The 18,945-nt window shown below is 45.5% G+C and overlaps 1 protein-coding gene across 4 annotated transcripts in view; it reads left to right on the forward strand.

The window, feature by feature from the left end:
• Polr2G (DNA-directed RNA polymerase II subunit Rpb7) overlaps positions 1-18,945 on the forward strand; it is a 118,569-nt gene that overhangs the window by 58,288 nt on the left and 41,336 nt on the right. For all 4 annotated transcript variants that reach the window (XM_070099934.1, XM_070099936.1, XM_070099935.1 and 1 more), the window contains exon 3: positions 8,799-8,889. In XM_070099934.1, the coding sequence (XP_069956035.1) occupies positions 8,799-8,889 (91 nt within the window). The remainder of the gene's footprint in view (positions 1-8,798; positions 8,890-18,945) is intronic.

Raw genomic sequence — 18,945 nt, forward strand, 5'->3', positions numbered from 1 at the left:
CTTTTGTGTAGAGTTTTTTGAGGTTTGAAATGACCTGCTGGTCCATGGGCTGGAGGAGGGGAGTTGTATTAGGAGGTAAAAACTTCACTTTGATGAAGCTAAACTTCCCTGCAATTTGCTCTTGCAAGTCATGAGGATGAGCAGGAGCATTGTCCATTACCAGGAGGCACTTGAGTGACAATTTCTTTTCCAGGAGGTAATTTTGTCACAGTGGGGCCAAACACACTATAAAACCACTCCAGGAAAATTTCCCTAGTGACCCATGCCTTACTGTTTGCTCTCCACATCACACACAAATTACTCTTGACGATATTGTTTTTCTTGAACATGGGAGTTTCAGAGTGATACACGAGTAAAGGCTTCACTTTGCAATCCCCACTAGCATTACTACACAACATTAGTGTTAGCCTGTCTTTCATAGGCTTGTGTCCTGGGAAGGCTTTTCCTCCTGAGTAATGTAGGTCCTGTTTGGCATTTTCTTCCCAAACAGGCCTGTTTCGTCACAATTAAACACTTGGGGTTTTAAGTTTTCAGTGTCTATGTACTCCTTAAAGTCCTGCACATATTTTTCAGTCGCTTTTTTGTCTGAACTGGCAGCCTCACCATGCCTTATCACACTGTGTATGCCATTACGATTCTTAAATCTCTCCAACCAGCCTTTGCTGGCCTTAAATTCATCAACAGCAGCACTATGTGGAAGCATTTTCTTAACCTTTGACTGTTTTGGTCGTATATATATGTCTTACGAGCCAGTGTTTCGGATGTATTAATACACATAAATTCTAGCGGCTTCAAATCAAGCAGGAGAAAGCTGGTAGGCCCACATGTGAGAGAATGGGTCTGTGTGGTCAGTGTGCACCACATAAAAAAAACCTGCAGCACACGGTGCATAATGAGAAAAAAAAAACTGACCGTTTATTTTTTTATTAAAACGCCGACTTTGAGGTGTATTTTTGTATAGTATTTATCGTTGTATTCTCGTTTTCATGGGCTCATGTGATAAAATAGAAAACATATTACAGAAATAGAGATGGTTTTGATTAGTTTCACGATGAAAATGACCGTGAAATTGAGCTCAAAGTAGCGGAAATGTTCGATTTTTACCAATGTTCAGGAGTAAGCAAATCACACCACACGTCCAATACACATCAACTAGGGAGTCTAACATTCTTTCACTAGTGCACTGATATTATTTATACCATTTTCACAATAATGTAGTAGTCTGCATAACAGTAAATTTTGTGTTTTTTGTATGAATAAAAAATCAAAATAGAAAAAAATAGTAATATAAAAGGGGCCTAGAGATGTGACTAATGAACAGAGGATATGTTATTTTAGTGCCAAGAATGTCTACATTATTTATTCTGCACCCTATTTTGAAATTGGCATCTTTTTTAACCCCTTGACTGTCGCAACCCCAAAGCCTGAGGTGTCTCCTGGTGTCGCAAAAAAATTAAAAAAAAAAAAAAAAAAATCTTATGAAATGATGGAGAATCTTTTCCCGATGGTAATGACGCCAAAAGTACGAAATTTGGTGGAAAATTTATGGAATTTTGCTCTCGCGAAGTTAGCGACCTCAGCGATATTAATGAATCGGCGATTTCCCCCACTTTGAGCCCTATTTTCAGCTAATTCCATTGTTGTGTCTTTAGAACTCTATTTGTTCTATCGATTGAGTACAAGAAACTGTCCATTTACTGATTTCAGCTACCTAGTAAAGTGGTCAGAAATTGGTAATTTGGCCAATTTCACTCAAATTAAAAAATATACCGATTCAAAAATAGGGTCCAGAATGACCAATGCAGACATTCCTGGCTCTAAAATAACATTTTCTTTGTTCATCAGTCACGTCTCCAGGCCCCTCTGATATTACTCTTGCTTTATATTTTGAATTTTTATTCAAACAAAAAATAGAAGATTTACTGTTATGCAGACTACTGCAATATTGTATAAATAATGTCAACCCATTCATGACTGCATATTAGAATGGCTAGTTGGACATTTATTGGATAATGACATCATTTGTTTATTTTTGAACATTTGCAAAAATCAAACATTTCCCCTAATTTGAGCTCCATTTCTAGGTTCTTTTCATAGTAAAACCAATCAAAATCACCACTGTTTCTATAATATGTTTTCCATTCTTTCAAATGAGACCAAGAAAACGAGAATGCAACCATAAACACTATACAAAAATAGACCACAAAGTTGGCATTTTAATTAACCCTTAACCCTTTGAGGGTTTTCGTCGTACTAGTACGTCTTACGCATAGGGGTTTTTGACGTACTAGTACTCATAAATTCTAGCGGCCTCAAATCTAGTGGGAGAAAGCTGGTAGGCCTTCATATGAAAGAATGGGTCTATGTGGTCAGTGTGCACAGTCTAAAAAAAATCCTGCAGCACACAGTGCATAATGAGAAAAAAAAACTTTGACCATTTTTTTTAATAAATCAGCGACTTTGCAGTGTATTTTCGTATGGTATTTATTGTTGTATTCTAGTTTTCTTGGTCTCATTTTATAGAATGGAAGACATATTACTGAAATTGAGATGATTTTGACTGGTTTTACAATGAAAGGTGCCTTGAAATTGAGCTCAAAGTAGCAGAAATGTTCGATTTTTACCAAACTTCAAAAGTAAACAAATCGTGCCAAGCGTGCAATACACGTCAACTGGTGAGTCTAATATTCTTTCACAAGTGCACCAATAATATTTATACCATTTTTTACACTAATGCAGTAGTCTGCATAACAGTAAATCTTATATTTTTTGTGAGAATAAAAATTCAAAGTGGAAAGCAAAAGAATATAAGAGGGGCCTTGAGACGTGACTAATGACTAGAGGAAATGTCATTTTAGTGCCAGGAATGTCTTTCTTGTTTATTCTGGACCCTATTCGGAAATTGGCATCTTTTGAAATTTGTGTGAAATTGGCAAAATTGCTAAATTCTGACCACTGTACTGGATAGTTGAATTTATAAATGGGTGGTTTCTTGCACCCATTCGATAGAAAAAATGGAGTTCTAGCGAAATATTCATGTTTTTTGTCGACTAGTACAGTGAAATTGGCCCAAAATGGGGCTCAAAGTGGGCAAAATCGCCGATGCGTAAACATCGCCGAGACCGCTAAATTTGCGAGAGCATAATTCCGTAAGTTTTCTATCAAATTTCAAACTTTTGGTGTCTTTATGATCGGGAAAAGATTCTCTATCTTTTCATAAGAGAAAATAATTTTTTTTTTTTTAAATTTGGCCGACCCTGAGAACGAGTTTCGGAGAGGGCCTGTCGACCCTCAAAGGGTTAAATGGTCCAAACGTATATACGTATACGTTTTTTCAACATCTGAAAGTATGTAAAAAAAAGTAGATCTACTTTTGTAGCAATACGATTTTGAACGTCAATCTGTTTGGACCGTTTAAGGGTTAAAAAAATGATTGGAGTTTTTTTTTTTTCATTATGCACTGCGTGCTGCAGGATATTTTTTATATGGTGCACACTGACCACACAAACCCATTCTCTCACATGTGGGCCTACCAACTTTCTCCTTCTTGATTTGAAGCCATTAGAATTTATGGGCCGACCCCTACCCCGCCTTCCTTCCACTACAGACTGATACACTCTTGAAGTCATTCTGTTTCGCTCCATTCTCTCTACATGTCCGAACCACCTCAACAACCCTTCCTCAGCCCTCTGGACAACAGTTTTGGTAATCCCGCACCTCCTCCTAACTTCCAAACTACGAATTCTCTGCATTATATTCACACCACACATTGCCCTCAGACATGACATCTCCACTGCCTCCAGCCTTCTCCTTGCTGCAACATTCATCACCCACGCTTCACACCCATATAAGAGCGTTGGTAAAACTATACTCTCATACATTCCCCTCTTTGCCTCCAAAGAACTTTGTCCTTGGAGGCAAAGAGGGGAATGTATGAGAGTATAGTTTTACCAACGCTCTTATATGGGTGTGAAGCGTGGGTGATGAATGTTGCAGCGAGGAGAAGGCTGGAGGCAGTGGAGATGTCATGTCTGAGGGCAATGTGTGGTGTGAATATAATGCAGAGAATTCGTAGTTTGGAAGTTAGGAGGAGGTGCGGGATTACCAAAACTGTTGTCCAGAGGGCTGAGGAAGGGTTGTTGAGGTGGTTCGGACATGTAGAGAGAATGGAGCGAAACAGAATGACTTCAAGAGTGTATCAGTCTGTAGTGGAAGGAAGGCGGGGTAGGGGTCGGCCTAGGAAGGGTTGGAGGGAGGGGGTAAAGGAGGTTTTGTGTGCGAGGGGCTTGGACTTCCAGCAGGCGTGCGGGAGCGTGTTTGATAGGAGTGAATGGAGACAAATGGTTTTTAATACTTGACGTGCTGTTGGAGTGTGAGCAAAGTAACATTTATGAAGGGATTCAGGGAAACCGGCAGGCCGGACTTGAGTCCTGGAGATGGGAAGTACAGTGCCTGCACTCTGAAGGAGGGGTGTTAATGTTGCAGTTTAAAAACTGTAGTGTAAAGCACCCTTCTGGCAAGACAGTGATGGAGTGAATGATGGTGAAAGTTTTTCTTTTTCGGGCCACCCTGCCTTGGTGGGAATCGGCCAGTGTGATAATAAAAAAAAAAATATATATGTCAAACACGGTGGCTCGTAAGACGTATATAGTATATGACCGAAACAGTCAATGGGTTAATTTGCGTGAAATTGGCCAAATTGCCAATTTCTGACCACTTTATTGGGTGGTTTGAATCGGTAAATGGGCGGTTTCTTGTACTCAACTGATAGAAAGAATGAGTTCTAAAGAAATAGCTATGAGTTTGGTCAACTGGAACAACAGAATTGGCCAAAAACAGGGCTCAAAGTCGGCAAAATCGCCAATGCATATATGTCGCCAAGACCGCTAATTTCGCGGGAGCGTAATTCCGTGAGTTTTCTACCAAATTTTGTACTTTTGGTATCATTACCATTGGAGAAATATTCTCTATCATTTCATAAAAAAATAATTTTTTGTTTTCCAAAAATTTTGCGACATAGAATAACAGTTTCAGAAAGGGACTTGCGACAGTCTAAGGGTTAATAAGATCATCATGCAACTGCCTTGCCTTTTCAAATATTATTGACTTAGACACACTATCTCCTGATAATTGTTTTTCATTTATCCACACCAACAACAGTCTCTCCACCTCTTCAGTTATTTGCGATCTCCGTTTTGAAAACATACTTGCACCTTTTGCAACAACAGCTTCCTTGATTGCCTTTCTGTTCACCAATATAGTAGTGATGGTTGAATGGGGTTTGTTATATAGCCTTTCCAACTCAGACATACATGTATGCACTCCACTTTCATATTTTTCAATTATCTCTTTCTTCAATTCCATTGTAATTCTCCCCCTTTTTACCACAGGGTTGGCACTAGAAGCTTTCTTGGGGCCCATGGTGGGTTATTTAGCAGTTACAAGCACTAACAACAATGGAATAATCCAAAATATATCGCAGGTACATGTGGAATCGACCACAACGGCTTGTGGCACACTGGCTATACACGGGGTCTTGGAGTGGCTGGGCCCGCTCAGGCCGTATGGACACGTTCGGGACGAAAGCCTTTTGACGAGTTTTTCGCCATTGGTAGAGCCCATATTTTGATGCCAAAGAGCGCCGTTAGTCGATTTTGGCATTAGTCGATGCCGCCGTTGGTTGAGGGTCCACTGTATGTACTTTATTTCTCAGATAATAAAATATAACCAGGAAAGATTGGTCATGGTTTACAGTATCCCAGTAATTGACTCAGACCTATGAAAAACCCATAAAACAAACTGGGTGTTGCACAGGGACTTACCCGTTCTCTGAAATATCGGCAAGAATTAAGTACGTATTTCTGCTACTTTGAGTTCAGTTTCAAGCTACATACTTCCAGTCCTGAAACCAATTAAATCATAAAAACCACCTAGAAAACACCTCATAGTTGCTATTTTACATACACATGGTCACAGTTTTGATTTCCCCCATCATACACAGCATGGGGCAGGATTTTTTTTATGCTCCATACACTTACCGTTCAGTCTCATTCTCTCATATCTAGGCTGAAATTTACCGCTCACAGCTTGTATGAGCAAACTTAGCTCATGGCGTAGCTCTATGTTAAAAACCGTGATCTCAGTGATATACTTCTGTGTGACCTTCAGTGAAAGGGTTAAAAGACGTGTATTAAAAACCACTCTATGTTTATTTATTTATTTATTTATTTATTTATTTATTTATTTATTAATTTGAACATGATACATTGAAGTACAAAAAAAATACAGTGGTTAAGTGTAACATGCCAAAGCCCTTTGTATGCAGAGCATTATGGGCAGGCTTAAAATTAACTTAAGATTAACTAAGCAATGATATATTCAGTGGTAAACATTATTGTAAACAGATAACAATTAAGCACAAATGAGTATTCAGACAGGTCATATGGTCATTTACTCTGTTGCTGTGCATTCAGTAGAATGGAGTACATATTCTGTTAGGTAATGTAATTAAAAATAAAGTTTAATTGGGTCACAGGTTAAACATTTATGAGATACAATTATTCAGTATTTATTTAGTTGTGGGTGAGTGATTTTTAAGTAGAGACTTGAATTTATAAACCAACAGTGTTTCTTTTATAATCACAGGTAAAGAATTCCAGATTTTTGGGCCTTTTATGTGCATTGAGTTTTTGCATAGTGTGAGATGGACATGAAGAACATCAAAGAGTGATCTGTGCCTTGTGTTATGGTCAGGTGTTCTGTTGAGGTTGGTAAGGAGACGTTTGAGGGGAGGGTTTATATCCGAGTTAAGTGTTCTATGTATGTAGTAGGTACAGTAATAAGTATGGATGTTTTGTATGTTGAGTAGGTTTAGAATTTTGAATGTTGGTGGAGTGTGCTGCCTGTAGTGGGAATTTATCATTCTGACTGCAGCCTTTTGTTGGGTAATTAATGGTCTGAGATGGTTTATTGTTGTTGAGCCCCATGCACAAATTCCATAGGTGAGATAGGGGTAAATAAGTGAGTGATATAAGGCCAGGAGGGCCCTATTTATTAGCAGTTCAGATACCTAGACAAAGTCCTCATCAGCACCATCGGATGCTTGCCATCAACCATAGAAGACAAAAGGGGCATCTCCATCAGGGGCACCCGAATTGCTATTAGGAATCCAAACAAGATCCTAGGATATGAGATCGACAGATTACTCAACTCTACATCCCACATAACCAAAAAAGTAAACCTAACTAAAGCCCGCCTTGGCCAACTTTATCAATGCAAAGCAGCTCCTCCCCACATCAAACTACACCTATACAAGATGATGATCAGACCTCTGCTGGAATACCCCTGTGCACCCTTGTAGCTCACAACCAAAACCAACATGCTAAAACTCCAAAGAGTCCAAACCAAAGCCCTCCGCTTCATCACTGGCACCAGACTCAGAGACAGAATCAGGACCGAGGACTTTCACATACAGCAGAGAATCCCCGCAATCAATGTCCGGTTAGATAAACTCACGAAGAGACAACTATATGACATGCAGGAACTCTATGTGCCTGACAGAGAGAAACCCCCCCCAACCAGTGAACACGACTGACTATACCATTACCACCCCTCTCCACAGAGCCCAAAGAATGACCCTCCAACAAAGAGTTCAACGCTTCATCCACAAGGAGAACTTCCCTTGACCGAAAATCTTAAGCGACCTCCCTGCAGAAAAAGAATGGATACCACCGGAACCATTCTACGCCCAGTAACACGGACTAATGCTCCCCATCTCCGGGTGACCCACTTCTGTCAATCAACACCTCACAACTAACCTTGTTGCACTACAACTACCCTCCAGCAGGACACCACCTCAGTCACTGCTTAGCCAGCCAACCCCAGGTGAGCAACCAACCACCATCAAATGACCTGCAACTTCCGCCTGCAGCTACGGCCTTCTGACCAACCCCTTAAAAAAAAAAAAGCAGTTGCACACAGTATGCATCCTTCCAATTCGGTGGTGCACTGGTATAACAACAATATAGCAGTGTGCAATTGATGGGCAGGAGGCATATCCCACTCATAAAACCAACCTCTCTATAAATTACTCAATATGCACACACGCATATTCAAAATACACCAAAGTGGATAGGCCACTATTCTTTTACAACCCCACCTACCCCTCCTCTCCCCCAACCTTTCCTACATTCCATCCTTACCCATCCTCCTCCCTCCCTCCCATCTTACCAAAGCTCTGGTCAGAACCTCGCACCTCCCTCTTCTGAAGCACTTCAGTATATGGGGTGGTCTTCAGGGTTTTACCTGTCTCCTTCTTCTTAATGGGAGTGGTGTCATATGCAGGTTTCTTGCAGTTCTGTTGGAATTGAGGATAGGCTGTAGAGTGCATCCCAGCTTATTTGCAGTATCCTTCACAGGGACTCCATCATTTAGGAGTGTTATAACACAGGTCTTATCTTCCATACATAGTCTCTACCAACCCATTGTGATCTGCCGGAACAGATGTTGACAGAAAAAGTAGACAATCGTGCAGGACAAATTGTGAGCATGAAAACACTTTCTATCATGGTTTGAGGGTTATTGAGAGAATGCTGTACTGCTGTTTTATGTCTGTCAGAGTTGGGGAGATAGGAAAATATTGTTAGTTGCTCTACCGACAAGCTTTTATTATTCATTTTCCCAGTAAAGATGTTCTTCTTAAGACTATTCAGCTTATGTATTTACCTTTATGTATTTTTTGTATGTATATAGAATGCATAACCTTTTGAATTATTAACTGAATGAAAGTTGTTTGTCAGGTATGGGTTTGTCATCGCTGTGACAACAATTGATCACATTGGATCTGGCATGATTCAAGCTGGCCGAGGATTTGTCCTCTACCCCATCAAGGTTAGTCAATATATGTCTGTTCCAGTACTGGTTTCAGGGATCATTGTCTTCCCTGCTGCCTGCTCTCACACCAGATAATTAATAACATTTAATTTCACCAGGCACATTGATTTCTTTGTTGTTTCTTTTAAAATTAGTAAATAAATCCTTGATTTAATGAACCAATTGGGCAGGATTCTCTGAGTGTCCGTTAAATCAGAATATTGTTGAAAATATTGGCAGAGAATACACATAATTATAGTGCTCTACTGTATACAGGTGATTCCCACTTTACAATGCTAAAGCAGCAGTTTACAATTATACTTATTATTCATTTGTGAAGACTTCATACAATAAATATACATGTATTCACAATTTACTTTAAACTCAGGATGAAAATATTTTAAGGTAAGTAATGTGTGTATTGTATATGCATTTTTTAGGCCTGGCTTTATTGCTCACCTAATACAGTGGACCCTTGGGTAATGATGCCATCGGATAGCGATAAAATCGGATACTGATGCGTTTTTTGCATAAAAATATTGGCTTGGCCAACGATGAAAAACTCGGTTAAGGACATTTGTCCCGAACGCGCCCGCACGGCCTGGGCCGCCCGTGGCTGCCTGGCCACTATCTACAGCCAGTGTGGACGGTTCCACGCATACATGCGATACATTTTGTATTGTTCCATTGTTTTTAGTGCTTTGAAATGCTAAATAAGCCACCATGGGCCCAAAGAAAGCTTCTAGTGCCAACCCTATGGTAAAAAGGGTGAGAAATGCTATCGAATTGAAGAAAGAGATAATCGCAAAGTATGAAAGTGGAGTGCGTCCCTCCGAGCTGGTCTGGTTGTATAACAAACCCCAATCAACCGTCGCTACTATCTTGGCCAAAAGGCAATCAAGGAAGCTGTTGTTGTGAAAGGTGGAAGTATGCTTGCACGGAGTGTAGCATGCCTGTTACACTCCTTGCATGCCTGCTACACTCCCTGCATGCCTGCTACACTCCCTGCATGCCTGCTACACTCCCTGCATGCCTGCTACACTCCTTGCATGCCTGCTACACTCCCTGCATGCCTGTTACACTCCCTGCATGCCTGCTACACTCCCTGCATGCCTGCTACACTCCCTGCATGCCTGTTACACTCCCTGCATGCCTGCTACACTCCCTGCATGCCTGCTACACTCCCTGCATGCCTGCTACACTCCCTGCATGCCTGCTACACTCCCTGCATGCCTGCTACACTCCCGGCATGCCTGCTACACTCCCTGCATACCTGCTACACTCCCTGCATGTCAGCTACACTCCCTGCATACCTGCTACACTCCCTGCATGTCAGCTACACTCCCTGCATACCTGCTACACTCCCTGCATGCCTGCTACACTCCCTGCATGTCAGCTACACTCCCTGCATGCCTGCTACACTCCCTGCATGTCAGCTACACTCCCTGCATGCCTGCTACACTCCCTGCATGCCTGCTACACTCACTGCATGTCAGCTACACTCCCTGCATGTCTGCTACACTCCCTGCATGCCTGCTACACTCCCTGCATGTCAGCTACACTCCCTGCATGCCTGCTACACTCCCTGCATGCCTGCTACACTCCCTGCATGCCTGCTACACTCCCTGCATGCCTATGCCTGCTACACTCCCTGCATGCCTGCTACACTCCCTGCATGTCAGCTACACTCCCTGCATGTCAGCTACACTCCCTGCATGCCTGCTACACTCCCTGCATGCCTGCTACACTCCCTGCATGTCAGCTACACTCCCTGCATACCTGCTACACTCCCTGCATGTCAGCTACACTCCCTGCATATCAGCTACACTCCCTGCATGTCAGCTACACTCCCTGCATGTCAGCTACATCTCCCTGCATGTCAGCTACACTCGATGCATGCCTGCTACACTCCCTTCATGCCTGCTACACTCACTGCATGCCTGCTATACTCCCTGCATGTCAGCTACACTCCTTGCATGCCTGGTACACTCCCTGCATGCCTACTACACTCCCTGCATGCCTGCTACACTCCCTGCATGCCTGCTACACTCCCTGCATGCCTGCTACACTCCCGGCATGCCTGCTCCACTCCCTGCATACCTGCTACACTCCCTGCATGTCAGCTACACTCCCTGCATACCTGCTACACTCCCTGCATGTCAGCTACACTCCCTGCATACCTGCTACACTCCCTGCATGCCTGCTACACTCCCTGCATGTCGGCTACACTCCCTGCATGCCTGCTACACTCCCTGCATGTCAGCTACACTCCCTGCATGCCTGCTACACTCCCTGCATGCCTGCTACACTCCCTGCATGTCAGCTACACTCCCTGCATGTCTGCTACACTTCCTGCATGCCTGCTACACTCCCTGCATGCCTGCTACACTCCCTGCATGCCTGCTACACTCCCTGCATGCCTGCTACACTCCCTGCATGCCTGCTACACTCCCTGCATGCCTGCTACACTCCCTGCATGTCAGCTACACTCCCTGCATGCCTGCTACACTCCCTGCATGTCAGCTACACTCCCTGCATATCAGCTACACTCCCTGCATGCCTGCTACACTCCCTGCATGTCGGCTACACTCCCTGCATGCCTGCTACACTCCCTGCATGTCAGCTACACTCCCGTCATGCCTGCTACACTCACTGCATGCCTGCTATGCTCCATGCATGTCAGCTACACTCCTTGCATGCCTGGTACACTCCCTGCATGCCTACTACACTCTCTGCATGTCTGATACACACTCTGCATATCTCCTACACTCCATGCATGTCTGCTACACTCCCTGCATGCCTGCTACACTCCCTGCATGCCTGCTACACTCCCTGCATGCCTATGCCTGCTACACTCCCTGCATGCCTGCTACACTCCCTGCATGTCAGCTACACTCCCTGCATGTCAGCTACACTCCCTGCATGCCTGCTACACTCCCTGCATGCCTGCTACACTCCCTGCATGTCAGCTACACTCCCTGCATGCCTGCTACACTCCCTGCATGCCTGCTACACTCCCTGCATGTCAGCTACACTCCCTGCATGCCTGCTACACTCCCTGCATGCCTGCTACACTCCCTGCATGCCTGCTACACTCCCTGCATGTCTGCTACACTCCCTGCATGCCTGCTACACTCCCTGCATGCCTGCTACACTCCCTGCATGCCTGCTACACTCCCTGCATGCCTGCTACACTCCCTGCATGCCTGCTACACTCCCTGCATGCCTGCTACACTCCCTGCATGTCAGCTACACTCCCTGCATGCCTGCTACACTCCCTGCATGCCTGCTACACTCCCTGCATGCCTGCTACACTCCCTGCATGCCTGCTACACTCCCTGCATGTCAGCTACACTCCCTGCGTGTCAGCTACACTCCCTGCATGCCTGCTACACTCCCTGCATGCCTGCTACACTCCCTGCATGCCTACTACACTCCCTGCATGCCTGCTACACTCCCTGCATGCCTGCTACACTCCCTGCGTGCCTGCTACACTCCCTGCATGTCAGCTACACTCCCTGCATGTCAGCTATACTCCCTGCATGCCTGCTACACTCCCTGCATGCCTGCTACACTCCCTGCATGCCTGCTACACTCCCTGCATGCCTGCTACACTCCCTGTGTGCCTGCTACACTCCCTGCATGCCTGCTACACTCCCTGCATGCCTGCTACACTCCCTGCATGCCTGCTACACTCCCTGCATGCCTGCTACACTCCCTGCATGCCTGCTACACTCCCTGCGTGCCTGCTACACTCCCTGCATGTCAGCTACACTCCCTGCATGTCAGCTATACTCCCTGCATGCCTGCTACACTCCCTGCATGCCTGCTCCACTCCCTGCATTCCTGCTACACTCCCTGCATTCCTGCTACACTCCCTGCATGCCTGCTACACTCCCTGCATGCCTGCTACACTCCCTGCATGCCTGCTACACTCCCTGGATGCCTGCTACACTCCCTGCATGCCTGCTACACTCCCGGCATGCCTGCTCCACTCCCTGCATGCCTGCTACACTCTCTGCATGTCAGCTACACTCCCTGCGTGTCAGCTACACTCCCTGCATGCCTGCTACACTCCCTGCATGCCTGCTCCACTCCCTGCATTCCTGCTACACTCCCTGCATTCCTGCTACACTCCCTGCATTCCTGCTACACTCCCTGCATGCCTGCTACACTCCCTGCATGCCTGCTACACTCCCTGCATGCCTGCTACACTCCCTGCATGCCTGCTGCACTCCCTGCATGTCAGCTACACTCCCTGCATGCCTGCTACACTCCCTGCATGCCTGCTACACTCCCTGCATGCCTGCTACACTCCCTGCATGCCTGCTACACTCCCTGCATGCCTGCTACACTCCCGGCATGCCTGCTCCACTCCCTGCATACCTGCTACACTCCCTGCATGTCAGCTACACTCCCTGCATACCTGCTACACTCCCTGCATGTCAGCTACACTCCCTGCATACCTGCTACACTCCCTATATGCCTGCTACACTCCCTGCATGCCAGCAACACTGCTTGCATGTCTGCTGTACTCTATGCATGCTTCCTACATTCCCTGCATGCATGCTACATTCCCTGCATGCCTGCTACACTCCCTGCATATCAGCTACACTCCCTGTATGTCTGCTACACCCCCTGCATGCCTGCTACACTCCCTGCATGCCTGCTACACTCCCTGCATGTCAGCTACACTCCCTGCATGCCTGCTACACTCCCTGCATGCCTGCTACACTCCCTGCATGCCTGCTACACTCCCTGAATGCCTATGCCTGCTACACTCCCTGCATGCCTGCTACACTCCCTGCATGTCAGCTACACTCCCTGCATGCCTGCTACACTCCCTGCATGTCAGCTACACTCCCTGCATGCCTGCTACACTCCCTGCATGCCTGCTACACTCCCTGCATGTCAGCTACACTCCCTGCATGCCTGCTACACTCCCTGCATGCCTGCTACACTCCCTGCATGCCTGCTGCACTCCCTGCATGTCAGCTACACTCCCTGCATGCCTGCTACACTCCCTGCATGCCTGCTTCACTCCCTGCATGCCTGCTACACTCCCTGCATGCCTGCTACACTCCCTGCATGCCTGCTACACTCCCTGCATGTCAGCTACACTCCCTGCATGTCAGCTACACTCCCTGCATGCCTGCTACACTCCCTGCATGTCAGCTACACTCCCTGCATGCCTGCTACACTCCCTGCATGCCTGCTACACTCCCTGCATGCCTGCTACACTCCCTGCATGCCTGCTACACTCCCTGCATGCCTGCTACACTCCCTGCATGCCTGCTACACTCCCTGCATGCCTGCTACACTCCCTGCATGCCTGCTACACTCCCTGTGTGCCTGCTACACTCCCTGCATGCCTGCTACACTCCCTGCATGTCAGCTACACTCCCTGCATGCCTGCTACACTCCCTGCATGCCTGCTACACTCCCTGCATGCCTGCTACACTCCCTGCATGCCTGCTACACTCCCTGCATGTCAGCTACACTCCCTGCGTGTCAGCTACACTCCCTGCATGCCTGCTACACTCCCTGCATGCCTGCTACACTCCCTGCATGCCTACTACACTCCCTGCATGCCTGCTACACTCCCTGCATGCCTGCTACACTCCCTGCGTGCCTGCTACACTCCCTGCATGTCAGCTACACTCCCTGCATGTCAGCTATACTCCCTGCATGCCTGCTACACTCCCTGCATGCCTGCTACACTCCCTGCATGCCTGCTACACTCCCTGCATGCCTGCTACACTCCCTGTGTGCCTGCTACACTCCCTGCATGCCTGCTACACTCCCTGCATGCCTGCTACACTCCCTGCATGCCTGCTACACTCCCTGCATGCCTGCTACACTCCCTGCGTGCCTGCTACACTCCCTGCATGTCAGCTACACTCCCTGCATGTCAGCTATACTCCCTGCATGCCTGCTACACTCCCTGCATGCCTGCTCCACTCCCTGCATTCCTGCTACACTCCCTGCATTCCTGCTACACTCCCTGCATGCCTGCTACACTCCCTGCATGCCTGCTACACTCCCTGCATGCCTGCTACACTCCCTGGATGCCTGCTACACTCCCTGCATGCCTGCTACACTCCCTGCGTGCCTGCTACACTCCCTGCATGTCAGCTACACTCCCTGCATGTCAGCTATACTCCCTGCATGCTTGCTACACTTCCTGCATGCCTGCTACACTCCCTGCATGCCTGCTACACTCCCTGCATTCCTGCTACACTCCCTGCATGCCTGCTACACTCCCTGCATGCCTGCTACACTCCCTGCATGCCTTCTACACTCCCTGCATTCCTGCTACACTCCCTGCATTCCTGCTACACTCCCTGCATGCCTGCTACACTCCCTGCATGCCTGCTACACTCCCTGTGTGCCTGCTACACTCCCTGCGTGCCTGCTACACTCCCTGCATGCCTGCTACACTCCCTGCGTGCCTGCTACACTCCCTGCATGCCTGCTGCACTCCCTGCGTGCCTGCTACACTCCCTGCATGCCTGCTACACTCCCTGCGTGCCTGCTACACTCCCTGCATGCCTGCTACACTCCCTGCATGCCTGCTACACTCCCTGCATGCCTGCTACACTCCCTGCATGCCTGCTACACTCCCTGCATGCCTGCTACACTCCCTGCATGCCTGCTACACTCCCTGCGTGCCTGCTACACTCCCTGCATGCCTGCTACACTCCCTGCATGCCTGCTACACTCCCTGCGTGCCTGCTACACTCCCTGCGTGCCTGCTACACTCCCTGCGTGCCTGCTACACTCCCTGCATGTCCCAGAGTGTTCAAGAAAAACAATGTCCCATCTCATCACTCATCAACAAGTCCACAATAAAGGTAAGTGTCATTTTAGTACTGTTTATTGTGCATGTTGTTTTCTGTGTAGGGAAATGTATATTTCATGTAAAAAAATTATTTTATTTAATACTTTGGGGTCTCTGGAATGAATTAATTGGATTTCCATTACGTATTTCTTATGGGGAAAATTAATTCGGCTAACGATAAAATCGGTTAAGGACAAGCTCTCTGGAACGGATTAAAATTGTTAACTGAGGGTCCACTGTATATGATAGTGTAAACATGTTATCAGGCTTTTATATGCATTTGAAAATGATAAAAGGCTATGTTTCACTTTACAGCCATTTTTGCTTTACAGCGGTAGCCTGGAACCTAACCTGCTGTGCAGGCAGGGCCTGCCTCTTCCTAATATAGCACTATACACACAAGTTTTTATTGCATTTATGGATTTAGAAAAGGCATATGATAGAGTGGATAGAGGAGCAATGTGGCAGATGTTGCAAGTATATGGAATAGGTGGAAAGTTACTAAATGCTGTAAAGAGTTTTTATGAGGATAGTGAGGCTCAGGTTAGGGTGTGTAGAAGAGAGGGAGAATACTTCCCGGTAAAAGTAGGTCTTAGACAGGGATGTGTAATGTCACCATGGTTGTTTAACCCGTAAACGGTCCAAACGTATATATACGTTTTTTTCAACATTTGAAAGTATGTAAAAAAAGTAGATCTTTTTTTTGTTTTTTTCATTTGAAAATGTGCAAAAAAAACTTTGATCTACTTTTTTTTTTTTTTGTTATATTTGAAAATATGTAAAAAAACATAGATCTACTTTTGTAGCATTACACATGTGAACGTAGATCTGCTTGGACCGTTTACGGGTTAATGTATTTATAGATGGGGTTGTAAAAGAAGTAAATGCTAGGGTGTTCGGGAGAGGGGTGGGATTAAATTATGGGGAATTAAATATAAAATGGGAAGTGACACAGTTACTTTTTGCTGATGATACTGTGCTTATGGGAGATTCTGAAGAAAAATTGTAAAGGTTAGTGGACGAATTTGGGAATGTGTGTAACGGTAGAAAGTTGAAAAGAGTAAGGTGATGCGAGTATCAAATGATTTAGATAAAGAAAAATTGGATATCAAATTGGGGAGGAGGAGTATGGAAGAAGTGATTGTTTTCAGATATTTGGGAGTTGACGTGTCAGTGGATGGATTTATGAAGGATGAGGTTAATCATAGAATTGATGAAGGAAAAAAGGTGAGTGGTGTATTGAGGTATATGTGGAGGCAAAAAATGTTATCTATGGAGGCAAAGTAGGGAATGTATGAAAGTATAGTAGTACCAACACTCTTATATGGATGTGAAGCTTGGGTTGTAAATGCTGCAGCAAGGAGGCGGTTGGAGGCAGTGGAGATGTCCTGTCTAAGAGCAATGTGTGGTGTAAATATTATGCAGAAAATTCGGAGTGTGGAAATTAGGAGAAGGTGTGGAGTTAATAAAAGTATTAGTCAGGGGGCTGAAGAGGGGTTGTTGAGGTGGTTTGGTCATTTAGAGAGAATGGATCAAAGTAGAATGACATGGAGAGTGTATAAATCTGTAGGGGAAGGAAGGTGGGGTAGGGGTCGTCCTCAAAAAGGTTGGAGGGAGGGGGTAAAGGAGGTGTTGTGGGCGAGGGGCTTGGACTTCCAGCAAGCGTGCGCGAACATGTTAGATAGGAGTGAATGGAGACAAATGGTATTTGGGACCTGACGATCTGTTGGAGTGTGAGCAGGGTAATATTTAGTGAAGGGATTCAGGGAAACAGGTTATTTTATATAACCGGACTTGAGTCCTGGAAATGGGTAGTACAATGCCTGCACTCTAAAGGAGGGGTTTGGGATATTGGCAGTTTGGAGAGATATATTGTGTATTTTTATACGTATATACTTCTAAGCTGTTGTATTCTGGGCACCTCTGCAAAAACAGTAATTGTGAGTGAGTGAGGTGAAAGTGTTGAATGATGATGAAAGTATTTTCTTTTTAGGTATTTTCTTTCTCTTTGGGTCACCCTGCCTCGGTGGGAGAAGGCCGACTTGTTGAAAAAAAAAAAAATTTGCAGATATACTGCAATAAATGTTTATACATATTTAACAAGCTGAAAGTACAATTTACCAAGTAGATTTTGTCTGTTATTGTATTTTAACCCTTTCACTGTCCAGACCCCAAAATTAATGTTGCTACATTCGACCAAATTCTTAGCTATTTCGCTAGTACAGCTAGCCCTCCACTTTTGTGAGTTCCACTTTCATGAGCTTTGAACATTCGCGAATTCCCAGCCGCCCAATCATATTTACCAAACAAATGCGTGAAAAAAGCATGGGAAAATGCTTCCTGCCGCGTCCCTATTACCCTCCCTCTTACCTCCTCATCCAGTAGCCTGCCAGTCCGCCACTCACTCAGCCATTGTCCAGTTACTGTTCGTGTCGTTGTGCCCAGTTACTGTTCGTGTCCTACCATAAGTGTGTTTGTGTGGTGGTGCAAGTATGACCCCCAAGCGAGCAGCAGCTGCTGTTGATGAGCCAACCCCTAAGAGCTCAAAGAAAGTCATGAATCTGGAGGAGAAGGTGAAATTGCTAGACAAGTGTAGGGCAGGTAATTTGAGCAATTCTGCCATTGGAAAATTATTTAATGTAAACGAAAGCACAGTGCACTCTATCAAGAAAAATGAGGCAAAGATAAGGGTGGCACTAGCATCTACTGCTCCTCCCTCAGCCAAGCAAGTGTCACAAGTAAGAAACAGTGCAATGTCTAAGATGGAGTCAGCATTATTTGTGTGGATTTCAGACCAAAATAGAAAAGGAAATCCCATAGACAGCAATGCGATTTTTGCAAAGGGAAAGACTTTGTATGATACGTTGGCTAGTGATGAGGCTAGCATCATTGCAGAACCAGGACGTCCTACCATCACCCATCCTGAGTTAGAATCCACACACTAGACTCATCATGCCATGCAGTTACACTCCATATAATCACCTCCATTCAACTGTCATCAGTAGCTGCATGGCTAACTATCACCACCACCATCATCATCGTCATTGTCATCATCATCGCAAGTTGTCAGAGTTCGTCTGCCTAACCTTGGAGTGGTGAGTGTTTTGTTTGGTCATTATTTGTTATTAAACCATAATATGTACAGTATATACAATATTTTACGATGTTTTCATGTGTCTTATGATTGTTCATGGTTCAGTAGGTTAAGGAAACGGTATTGTTAGGCTAAGTAA

This window comes from Cherax quadricarinatus, chromosome 70 (assembly GCF_038502225.1).
Source record: "Cherax quadricarinatus isolate ZL_2023a chromosome 70, ASM3850222v1, whole genome shotgun sequence".
NCBI lineage: Eukaryota > Metazoa > Arthropoda > Malacostraca > Decapoda > Parastacidae > Cherax > Cherax quadricarinatus.